At 39.8% G+C, this 12,874-nt stretch overlaps 1 protein-coding gene across 1 annotated transcript in view; it reads right to left on the minus strand.

The window, feature by feature from the left end:
• Cc2d2a (Coiled-coil and C2 domain containing 2A) overlaps positions 1-12,874 on the minus strand; it is a 422,612-nt gene that overhangs the window by 14,020 nt on the left and 395,718 nt on the right. Inside the window, exon 34 of the mRNA XM_090380928.1 lies at positions 3,205-3,365. Within this exon, the coding sequence (XP_090237054.1) occupies positions 3,205-3,365 (161 nt within the window). The remainder of the gene's footprint in view (positions 1-3,204; positions 3,366-12,874) is intronic.

The raw sequence follows: 12,874 nt of genomic DNA on the forward strand, positions 1-12,874 counted from the left end.
ATAAACTAGTCTACAATCAAGTCATAAAAGCAGATTATGAAATGTCTATGAAAAGACCTTTACGCTTACGTAAACACTAAAAGGGGATGTGGAAGTTTGATAAACCTTAACAGGGAGCTAAACATAAAAAAGGCAGGCAGCTGTGGACTGCAGTCACAGCATGGATTTGCTAAGGGGCAATCTTGTCTGACCAATCTGATTGGATACTATAATACAAAAAATAAATTTTGATACTGTGGTATTGGTACTGTTGTATAAATTTTGATACTGTGGTAAAAGGGGATGTGGAAGTTTGATAAACCTTAACAGGGAGCTAAACATAAAAAAGGCAGGCAGCTGTGGACTGCAGTCACAGCATGGATTTGCTAAGGGGCAATCTTGTCTGACCAATCTGATTGGATACTATAATACAAAAAATAAATTTTGATACTGTGGTATTAAGGGATGGTTCAATGGATTCCCCCAGGGTTCAGTACTGGGTCCATTTCTATTTTCTGTATTTATTAATGAAGGTATGACAGGTATGCAACAAGAGCTAGAAAAATTGGGCAAAGGGGTGTTCCTACCAAGAAAGGCTTTAAATAGATGTGCAGAAGTTTACTTTAGTCAACAGTGGTTCATTGTTAGAACAAACATCCATCTGTTGTTGTGGATAGTTTGAATAAATATATAGGTTAGTGCAAATGCATCAGTTTTATTCATAGCTATCAACCAAAGTAGTTAACTACATCATTTTAATTAATCTTATATTGTGAAGGTATTCACAACATGAGATAAAATTAAAAAGATGCCAATTTAACTACTTTGGTAGATGTCTACGAATAAAACTGATGCATTTGCACTAACCTATACGTTAGTCATACTACCACGTTGCTGCATCTCTTGTCCTTAAATGCTTTTCAATATGAATATATTCAAGAAAGACCCACCCACACACACACTATTGGAGGAGATACAATTGATGTGGGGAATTTTTTGGCTGATGCTGTATAAGCTTGCTTTCCTGCCACTAATAATATTCTATATGAAGTGCCAATTTAGTCTCTATTATTTCATGTTGGATAGACAACTTATGTGATCAAGACCCGCTAGGGCACCTCTGTAGCCAGGAGCAGCAGTGCTTAGCACATGCTTCTTGATTAGACTGGGGTTCGAGCCCGTAACCACCAAATATGGAGGATGCAGAAAGGTCAGGGAATGACCACCGCATATCCCTGGAGCAATATGGCCTTAGCTGCCAATGCTCCTAAAAATCAAACAACAACAAGACCCACTAATATTTGTAAAACTGGACAGATGCTATACTATTGTGATTCTGAGTCCTCATTTTGAATTTAAATCAAATCAAAAGTCAGAAAATCTCTTTCCTGAGGTATTTTCCAGAAATAATTGCATCCACATAAGATGTAATCAGAATAGATGGAAATTGTTTCAAAGACCTGCTTAAAGGAAAGGGGGAAACCTTGCAACAAGACAAAGGAATAAAAATAAGCTTTTACCATGGCGTATAATGGAAGAAGATTACCAGAAGCTTGATGAGGCTTTTTGTCTATACCATCTTCAACAAGACAAAGGAATAAAAGGGGGGAGGGTTGAAGGCTGTATATATAGCCTAGGCACGTTCCATTGTCATATTTCACTAATAGCTTGGGAATTTGAAAATCTAAAGATTTAGAACAGCTTAAAAGGTCATTTAGAGGAAAGAATATAAAAGTTTCCACTCAGAAATGTGGGTGTTTTGTTGTTTTGTTTTTAGGAGCATTAGCATCTAAGGCCATATTGCTCCGGGAATATGCGGTGGTCATTCCCTGACCTTTCTGCATCCTCCGTATTTGGCGGTGACAGGCTCGAACCCCGGTCTAATCAAGAAGCGTGTGCTACGCACTGCTGCTCCTTCCCACCTGGTGAAATATGGGTGTGTCACTACCCATATGTGTTAGTAGAGATCATGAATGGAGCTGTTATATTTTGTTATTAAATTTGAACTTGTAGGATATTTGTTTTAGATCCCACTCCTCTGAAATTATTATTGGTCTATGTATGTTTTCAAAGGATGGGGAGTGTAACGTGTCTAAGTGGTGAGCTACCAACTCAGAGCTAAATTTTTCCATCCAGTCTATTTTGAATTCCTTTGTCTTGTTACAAGGTTTTCCCCCCTTCCTTTAAGCAGGTCTTTGAAAATTTCCATCTATTCTGATTACATCTTATGTGGATGTAGTTATTCCTGGAAAATATCTCAGGTAAGAGATTTCCCAGCTTAAAATCCCACTTTTATTTTTGATTTGATTTAAATTCAAAATGAGAACTCAGATTCTCTACAAGAGAAAATCACAACAGTATAGCATCTGTCCGATTTTATGAATATTAGCGGGTCTTGATCACATAAGTTGTCTGTCCAACATGTCTAGTAAAGTTTTGAGACAACAGGATTCCCATAATGTTTTTATATAATGTCTGTTATTTCATGTGGTTACATGAAGTAATTACAGTGTTAATGAACTGTAAATATTTAAAAATCCACATGCAAAAATATTTGTACAGTGATTGATTGAAGTCTCACTTTCAAAAGATTCTTAAAAAATTAGAAACTGCCCTCTCGTGTTAAAATAATCGGCTTTTCCAATTACTTTGTTCTCCAGAATGAAGGACTGCTTTAACAACAGCATTTTTTCTAGCATTAGGTAGTGTGCAGAAAATTCCCCATTAAAACAGGTGAACACTATGTCAGCATAGTGTTCTTCCTAACTCTACTACATTAAACAATGGATATGGTAGATGGGCATGTTTTTATCTCCTATGTAGGTTTTGTTGTTTGGTTTTTAAGAGCATTAGCAACTAAGGCCATATTGCTCCGGGATATGCGGTGGTCATTCCCTGACCTTTCCGCATCCTCCGTATTTGGTGATGACGGGCTCGAACCCCGGTCTAATCAAGAAGCATGTGCTATGCACTGCTGCTCCTTCCCACCTGGCTACGGAGGCGCCCCCTCCTATGTAGGGCAGCTCTGCATTGTACACCAGGATGATATAGAAGCATGTGTTGTTTCTGGCCACCAGGAAAGCCTAAAGTGAGTTTGGGATAATTTTTTTTAAAAGAAAAAAAAAAAACAGCCTTGCATTTGCTGGTGGAGTGCAAGACCAGTAAAATCTCACAAAAAAAAAAAAAAAAAAAAGCGTATATACACATGTTATCCAATTACTGTACCTGGGAAGTATCTTGCGAAGAGATTCAATGCAGTAACGATTCCATGATGTTCTCAAGTGTCTTCGCCATCTCATAATACTTTCCTTTAGTGCTTCTTCTATTTCATTTTGTAATTGCTGAACTAAATCTGGATCCACAGCTGAGTAGAGTAATGATGATGGCTGGAAGAAAATAGAATACATTAAAGTTATCCTAGTGTCTTTCTGAGATTATCCTAGTGTCTTTCTGAGATGTTTGAAAATGGTAAGATCTGGTGTAACCTGAATTTCTACCACAGTGATATCTAATGCTGAGCAGTTTCAAATCCTGTCACAGATTAAGCACCCAGTTTATGAAAAAGCTGACATCACTGTTTAAAAAAAACTCAGATGGTTACTGCTTGTGAGGAATGTCTTGTTTTAGTATTAGCCACAAGGTTGTAAGAAAGTCATTGGCTTTCTGCAGTGGTAAAAAAAATATATATATATCAAATCAATAAACAACCTGTTTCTCTCCTCATGCAGATAACTATCCAAATGACCTTTAAATTTTCCCAGTAATTTGAATTTATGACCTAGCCCTCAGTCATTAATTTTACTATCCCCTCTAAGGTGCCTGGTTGCCCTTTTGCAGCAAGTGGGTGGGTTGCATGCATTTGGACCCTTTCAAGAAGCTCAAGGGCCTTTTTTTAAGCCATAAATGACCAATAGGACACCATGAGCCTCTCTTGCTTCCTATCTAAACTGCTCAGAGAGCATCATGCTTGACTGTACTTAACTTCCAAGTCCTCCTCTCTCTCTCTCTCTCTCTCTCTCTCTCTCTCTCTCTCTCTCTCTCTCTCTCTCTACCAAGTGTATAACTTTGCATTTTGCTGCATCAAAACACAGCTGCCACTTTTCTGACCATCTCTGAAGCAGCATTGATAATCAACCACTCTTCTGATCTTTACATAATGGCCTCAATTTATTTGCTGATATCATTTATAAAAATAAGACACAACGGTGGTTCCAAAACAAATCCTTGGGAGACTGAACTTCTAAAGCTAGACCAATCTAAAGAGAAACCATTAATCGTAACCATCTGTGATCCCAACGTGTTTTAGCTTATACTGAAACCTCTCACGAAGGATGGAGTCAACTGCTTTGTCCAAATAAAGAATGTCAAAACAGCTAGCTAGAATAAAGTCTGTTTCATCTACTCACAAAATGAATAGGCAGTCAGCAAGAATAATATCCAATGATAAACATTAAAATTTCATCTATTCCAAATACAGTGTTTGATGCATTCTTTATGGGTAACTTGTTATGAGTCCCCCTATAGTTAGAGCAAATCTGGCATTAGCATAAGTCCATCCACGTGTAACAATTCAACTCTCAATGGATGGATTTTCACGAAATTTTACATTTGGTTCATATAGAAAGAATTATTGAGCCATTTCAAATTTCAATAAAATCAAGAGAAATCTAACAGTATTTCTTCTCTCCAAACAATTTGTATCGAAAAAAGTAGTTTTAATGTAGTATTGACATCTTTAGACACTCTGTGTATGCTTTGAACGTATCATTATGTAAGACTTGTGAAGAGATACATATACACTCATGAGCCAAAATATTATAACCACCCCTGTTTCCATGAGTGGATGCATCCTACTGCACCTAGGAGTTATGTATGGGTAGTGGCCTATCAATTCAAGCCTGTACAGAGTTTGAACAGGGAATGATTTGTAATGCTAGGAAGGTGGGGGGCAGCATCTCAAAAAAGTTGGTATGGTCTCTCCATCCCAATTACCCAGGACAACAGATGGCTCATGATCCCTCAGCTAATGGCAGACTACAACCAAAATGCATAAAGTAACATTTCCAAGCACACCATCCAGTGGATGCTCATGCAAACAGGCAACCTGTTTATGTATCCATATTGGCTGATGCTATATAAGCTTGCTTTCTTGCATCATTAAGCGGCAAGTCAGCACTGTTCCTGAACACTGGAAAGAGTTACCTGGTCTAACGGATTAAGGTTTCAGCTCAATCCTGCCGATGGATGAGTGTATTAGATGGTTATTGTTATTTTTGGTGCAAGGGCTGCTCAGGCCATATTGCACCATAATGGAACATTGTATTAGATGGTGGGGGCTAAACTGCATGGAAGTACTATGATTACCACTGGGTCCTCTCATCCCCACTGTTTCACCCTACACGGCACTGTACTCTTTCCCGCATTGTGCAGGAATGCAGCATTTGCCAGCGCCTTTCAGTGTCTTGCCAGGTGCAAACAGCCCAACACACTATTAGTTAGGTGGTTATAATGTCTTGGCTCATAAGCAATAAATATTATACAGTTGTAGTTAAACTGAATGGCTAATTTCAAGAATGTAAACTATATTTACTTTTTCATTTCACTTAATCACAGAACGTGCCTGAAATTTAATGCAGTGCATTACATTTCAGTAATGAAGTATATTATCAGATGTTTGTATATTACTTAAATTTCAACCAACTTCATATTTATGTTTTGTTGATTTACGGAAAACTTTTAAGATCAATCTATTCATATAAAAAAAAGTATATTTTGCATAGTACTTTAGAATGAAAAGTTGGATCGAGGGCAAATTCTGTTGGTCTAGTTATGATTTCACAGCCTTTGTTCCCTTTCCTACATAAATCGATATAAATGAAAGTGCAACTAAATTTTAAACATATATTTTGTTGACATCTTAGATGGTTCTGATTTCATAGCATTCCCTCCTACAGAAATATTCCTTCAATGCTTAGAACCTTATTTTAAGAACCTTTGAAACATGAAAACTTGTTACAGTCTGATGGACTGACTTATTTTATTATAAATCATGAATTATTACTATTTGTAAAACACCCGAAATGTAACACACTTGCATACATTAACTACCATTCCTATAGTAATGACTGTATATAAAAGTAAAAGAAATTTTAAACTGTGATTAAAAAAGCAGCTTGAAAAGGATGCTAGTATACAAGCGATAAAGGAAAGTCGGAAGATAAGGAGTATGAAAGTGAAGAAAAAAACAGACCATGTTCGTATCATTCTGGAATTATAAGACCAACATCCAATTTATATAACTCTCAACAAGTTAATAACCAGGTTTTCAGGAACAAAAACTAATCTAGGCTTCTTGCAACAAGCCTATAATGGGCAGAATAAACAGATTGTTGTTGAGAGTCAAAAAACAGAAATCAGACCCAGCCTTATGGACAGGCGACATTTATGATTGGGGAAATGAGATATTATTAGCAGGCAAAAAAAAAAAAAAAAAAAAAAAAAAATTCTGAATTACCCTGAGAGAGAAGTAGAAGGGAATCACCAAGAAAAAGAAGAATGATGATATCCAGCTCAAGACCCTGAGTGTGCCAAGCCCAGTCAATAATCTGAAGATACTGGTGGTCTTTACTTAATCATAACCAATCAAACATATATAGCTGTAACCAGACATTAGAAATAGTTTACCATACAAAAGAACAAACTCTATTAAATATTTCTGACAACTTTTTTTAGATTATTAATTTAAATTTGGTTTACCTATTAATATTTTAATTTTACAGTCACTGAAGAAGCCATCTGCAAAACATGATTTTGTAATGCATCAGTTTATGACATCCTGTGGCTGAAAATAAAATAATCCTACAATTTACAAATGTGTATGCTTTTTTGCTTCTAGATCACCATTCCTACTACTCATTTCTCTGGGTGTAACAATAAAAGCAGTGGATTGTTATTGTTCCTACTTTATTTTCAGACCTAATGTCCTCTGTATTATACTGGTAACCAGTTCCAACCTCACCATTGTTTTACAGCCACATGTTTCTGTCTGAGAGAGAGAAACATGTATCACTTGTAACTTATTGCAAAAGTGCAGATGGAACATTTAAATTCACAGGTAGCAAAGCAGTTATTACTGAATCCCATTAAACCATTGGTCCCTGAGGCTTGTCATAGACATTCTTCCAAGTGTAACAAGATAGGGCTTGCAACTTTTGAGTCTAAATTGCCAGTGGACTAGATATCAGACAACCCTTCAAAGTTGATGGTCCTCTAGATATTTCAGAATACAACTTGGTGAGGGTCTCTTCTCTAATGGAGTCTCTATCACGAGAGACTCCATTAGAGGTCACGTAAATGATTTATTGGATTACTGTTTTAAATTATTTATATTTAAATTATAGTAATTGAACAGTTCTACAGCCATATATAACTTTCATGATGAATTTTGGATATTTTACTAGCGTTCCTCGTCTGATTTTAGTATGCTGCTTAATAAACAAAGGCCTTTGTTCTCAGTGTACACCATGCAGTCAAACCCTGTTTGAGTGACCGTTAGTCTCAGTTGGTAGTTATACCTCAAGATATCTATATCCAGAATATTTATGGGTACTAAATTTATTTGATTTAATATATGATTAATAGAAGTTATTAATTTCACTACATTTAAGATATTGAGAACATATATAAATAATAATATGCGTAGTGCCGTGCTCCCAATGGCTCCCCAGGACAAATGCTAAACTAAGCTCAACATATCTAGAGTTAAGACTTCCCCCCCTCCCACTAGGCGAACTCTGGGGTCAACAATTATAAAGGAGACTCTGAACTAAACATTGCACCCTGCAGCAAAGCAACTGCCCCTCAGAACCTTTCATCCTGCTGCATAAAAAAAAAAAAAAAAAAAAAATCTCGGCATCATTATCCAATTCTGGGTATGGGAACACAAGACCCGCAGGAGATGCCAGACAGTCAACAAGACCAGCCAGAGGGCTCCCAGACATCTACTGACAAGTGAGTGGTGAAACCCTCCATGGACAAACCAGAAGAACAGGACGAAACCAGACCGAGAAATGAGGAGCAATAGTGAAGCAATCAACTGACAGGAACCAAGCAAATTCACAGAAAAGCAAAAATAAGGGAAATCCCCCCCGGATCCTGCGTTGCCACTTTAGAAAACATAATGAAAGATAACAATAGCAGGATTTTTTCAACCTTATGAGTGGACATAGTCCTTCAAATTAGAAACAATCCTCCTACAAACAAATGTGGAGCAGCCCTAAAAGTGTATAAAACTGCTGATGGCGGCAAACAGCTACAGTGCACCCCATAATATGCCCAAGCGGTGAGGCACACCCCAAGTGAGAGAAGAAAAACCAGAAAACACCAAATATAGTGAAATTGAGACCTACTGGGGACAGTAAATCAAACAAAAAGTCAAACAATATGAAGGAAGACTTTCAAAACACCAGGATAAAGTATATCTGCAAAACCAGTAACCCAGGGATTGTGATTGAGAGCGAGAAGGGGATAGAAGAAATAAAAACAAATGAGAAAATAACCACATTAGGGCTAAAGGCAGAATTACCAAAAAAGAAAGGCCCATTTATACTAATATTTGATGTAGAGTATGACATGGACCCACAGCAATTAACCAAGGAGATTTATAGAAAGAACTTATAGAGCCACTTCCCAGAGCTGGAACCCTCCGAGCTGATTTTTCCAAAGTTCAAAATAAAAGCAAAGAATGGGATGGGAATAAATTGGATGGTGGAACTGGCACCATCTGCAAATGCAAATCTTAAGCACTCAAAACAGAATTTATATAGAATGGAGCAGCCTGAGATACCAGGAACATATACTCATTCCAAAGTGCTTTCGCTGCTGCAGATATGGCCACACCACCTACACAGAGAGAGCTGACCTGCAGCTATGAGTACAGAACCGATGCACCAACCTGCACAAACTGCAGCACTCAAACTTCATCCGCGATGCTGGGTGTCCAACATACAAAAAAATCAAGAGCTCCTACCAACAGATTATGGCCACATACCATAAACAATTCAACTCCAGAGTTTTCACATTCCACCAGCTCAATTCACAGAGTGCCCGGGCAATGGCGGAGCAGGTCTGACTAAAAGCTGACGAGGAAAATGCCGACATCCTCATAATATTGGAACCGTATGGGGATATCCTATTAAAAATAAAATTGTGCAGTACACAGATGAAACCTCATAGGCAACTGTGATAATCAGGACCCCCACATTACGGTCACAAAAATCCCACAATTCTGCAGGCCAGGGGCATAAATCAGCTATGTGATAACATACCTGGAGAATCTTCAAACTGCACTAAGCAGACACAAGATACTAGTGGGAACAGATGTCAACTGCAGGTTCCCCCCTCTCGCACGGGGGGACCTGCGGTTGATAAAAGAAGGGGTGCAACAAATGGGCAAAGGCTTGAGGAGCACCTGCCCAACTCCATATTTGTTGTTAAAAACCAACCCTTCTGCAACACCTTATGGGAAGCAGAGAGTGACATAACATTAGTCACAAGAAACATAGACACCCCCGGACCATCGTACAATAACCTTCACATTAGAAAGGAACCTGACAGGCACATGCTAAATAGATTCGCCCTCGACAGGCAAACTGGGACACCTTCCGAGAGACGCTACGCACAGCAGGCAGGGAGTGAAAACCCAGAATGACACCAGAAGGATGTAACAAAAATAATAACTGAAGCTGCAGGGGCCACATCCTTGTGGACTCCAGAGCATACACGAATGAGGAAATTAGTACAGCATAGAAGGAAACAATTTTAGAGGGCTAGGAGGATTTGGCCACAACAAGAAGTTACTGAACTCAGGAACCAATATAGAATTGCTAGAAATCATTATACTGAACAGATAAAGAAAAAGAAAAGAGAATCATGGGAGAGGATGGTACAAGGGACAGGAAACAGCAACCCCAGGGGATATGCAAACTCTCCACGGGGGGGGGGGGGGAAATCATGACAGCCACCAAAACAGCACAAGGAAACCTAACCATAACCTGGAAGGAGTCGATTGGGAACATCCTGGACAACATCCTTCAGGAGCTACTGACTGCTATAATAATGACCAAATAGAACCCCCCCCTCCACCTTAGAAGAAATTCAGGATGCAGCAAGCCGTACGAAAAACAAATGCTCTGGACTGGAACTAATCGAACCGGCAAAAGAAGCAACGGAACATATACCGGAATTATTACTAAAACTATTCAGTTGTTGCCTGGAAGCAAGTAAATTTCCACTATGGTGGAAAAAGGCAAATTTAAAGCTGCTCCTTAAAAGTCAGCAAGGCCACCGGAGATACCATAGCCTTGCTACCAACCCTTAGTAAAATATACGAAAGGCTGCTACATACCAGAATCACAAGGCATTATAATAAAGTAAATCCAAACATGACAAAGCAATACGGATTTACTCCTGGCAAATCCACAATCAAAGCAATACTCTCTAGTGCCACCTACTGTCTAAGGAAATATTTCCTCGTCATTGCAGTGGATTTCGCAAGGGCATTCGACACCCTCTGCTGGCCAAGCGTCTTGGCGAGACTCAGAGCTGCCAACCTTCCATTAAATCTTTTACAATTGCATGAAGGATTACCTGGCTGATAGAACAGTGCAAGTTACCACACCATTATAAACGCCGTTCCCACTTTCCCTTCTGGTGGGGCATGGGCATGCCCCACTGTGACTTGGGGTTGCCTCTTCTCTCGACTCCATACTTCTGTCTTTTCCCCCCAAGGCTTCAGTCTCCCCACCCACTCTACCTGCACATACGCAAGTGAATGCCCTACATGTCGGAATTGATTTAATCATCTCCAAATTACGTTTTTCGCCCATACACTCGGCTTTTCAAAAATTTAGAGTTATTCCTCATCGAATTTACCAAAAAAAAAATTTTATTTATTTTTTTTAGGTCCTAGCCGCCGAAATCTCAGGAAATTAAGCGGCAGGACCTGCCAGAGTAAATCTTAGTCTACTGGTGTTTCCTGGTCTGCCTCCACGGGGCGAAAGTGGGGCAATGCTGGGCCTCAGTAGGGGTCCAGTGGCTAAATGACCAGATGAACAACGGTACATGACACTACACATATACAATATCCATACACTTTTAAATCTCTGGCATTTCCCAGCGAACTGGTTCACCCACAATGAAAGCAACACGGAGATGGGGGAAACCCCTAGTGTCATTTGACCCTAAACACACTTTACACTTTACACAGTCTTCAGAGGCTGCCTCCAGGGTTCTATCCTGGGGCCGATCCTGTGGAACTTTGTCTTAGATGACTTCCTCACCATGGATCTGGGTGGTGTGGAGGCCCAGGCCTATGCAGATAAGTTGGTCTTGACCATCGAGGATGACAGCAGATCCTCCCTAGAAATGCAAGCAAATGATGATCTGCAAAAGCTGCTACATTGAAAGAAGCTACATTTGCTCAAACTAGTACCCAACAAGACAAAATCGGTGCTGCTTAAAGGTACGCTAGACTTAATCCTGTACAGAAAATTAAATCTCAAGACACACCTAGAATATATTAATCAAATGATAAGAAGATATGCGGCCCTCGTCGCTAGAGTCACCCACAGGGACTGGAAACTCAGCTGTACTACCCTGTCCCTCTACTACAAAGCTCTCTTCATCCCTGCCATCACGTATGGGCTGGTCTAGAAGTGAATAAAAGGATCCTCGAAACCATTCAGAGGACCATCCTCCTTACCATGATGAGAGCAACTAGAATGACTAGCACGGCTGCCCTCCAGGTCTTGGCAGGGGTTCTTCCCCTGGACCTCGAAGCTACCCAGTGCAGTCTGCTCTACCATCTTGCTAGAAACACATCGGCTACAATGTATGACTTCACCACTAACATCACTAATGACCACAACTGTGAAAAGAGAAGAATCACTGACCACTTCCTCCTTCCGATTTGGCAGAGGAGATGGAGTGACATAGAAAAAGGTGCAGTGACCAGAAGATTCCTCCCCACTGTCACCAAGCTTTACCCTAAGGTGCCAGCGTGGTTTCACCCAGGTTGGAATACCTCCTTGCAGGACAAGGGCCGTTTAAAGCTAAGCTTCAATGTTCGACTGCGATCTGTATGACAACCTACGACTAATAATGGCAATCCAATATATACCAGACAACCAAGAACCCAGACTGTTAGACAATCAAGAGGACTACATGGCACTCAGTCAATATGTCCAGGATCTATTTTTCAGAAGGAAAACAATGATAGCAATACACCAAAGGCAACCTGACTAGAAGGACTGCAGAAGGTCAAACAAGGATGTGACACACAAATAAAACTTACCATAATGTATGAAGCTATCCTGCAGCACCCACTCTGTGATACCCAGTTTGAACACCAATTCAGACTTCCCACTCCTGAAAGTAAACAGAAGAAAACTCCAATTCACTGCACGACAAAGGCCCGATAATAAAAATTACAGAACCCCAGACTCTGGCTTGCCAGGACAAGACCTTGTCGTTGAGTCAGTGGTGACACCACTTGACCTGACACCACCATTTGGACTACAGTGGAGATACAATAGGTGATATGGCCTATTGGTGACCCAAAATGCACTCCCTTGTGTGGACCTGTTTTTCCTGGAGAGGGGAAGGAGAGGTTTCCCTCCCCATATTTTCATTCTGTTGGGGCATGGGCATGCCCCACTGAAAATGGGGGGGTCACCTTCCTATCTGACCCCTCATCTTCCTATTTCCCCCCCCCAACACTTTCTCTTGTACAGCGACTGCCCCACATATCCAAATTTAAATCACATCAAATTTTGCCCAACCTTTTTAAGCTCTCTAGAAATAGTTCTTTCGGTGTAAAACCCCATGCAGTGCTTTC

The sequence above is a fragment of the Mastigoproctus giganteus genome, chromosome 9, assembly GCF_048544385.1.
Source record: "Mastigoproctus giganteus isolate SK-2022 chromosome 9, ASM4854438v1, whole genome shotgun sequence".
Lineage (NCBI taxonomy): Eukaryota > Metazoa > Arthropoda > Arachnida > Uropygi > Thelyphonidae > Mastigoproctus > Mastigoproctus giganteus.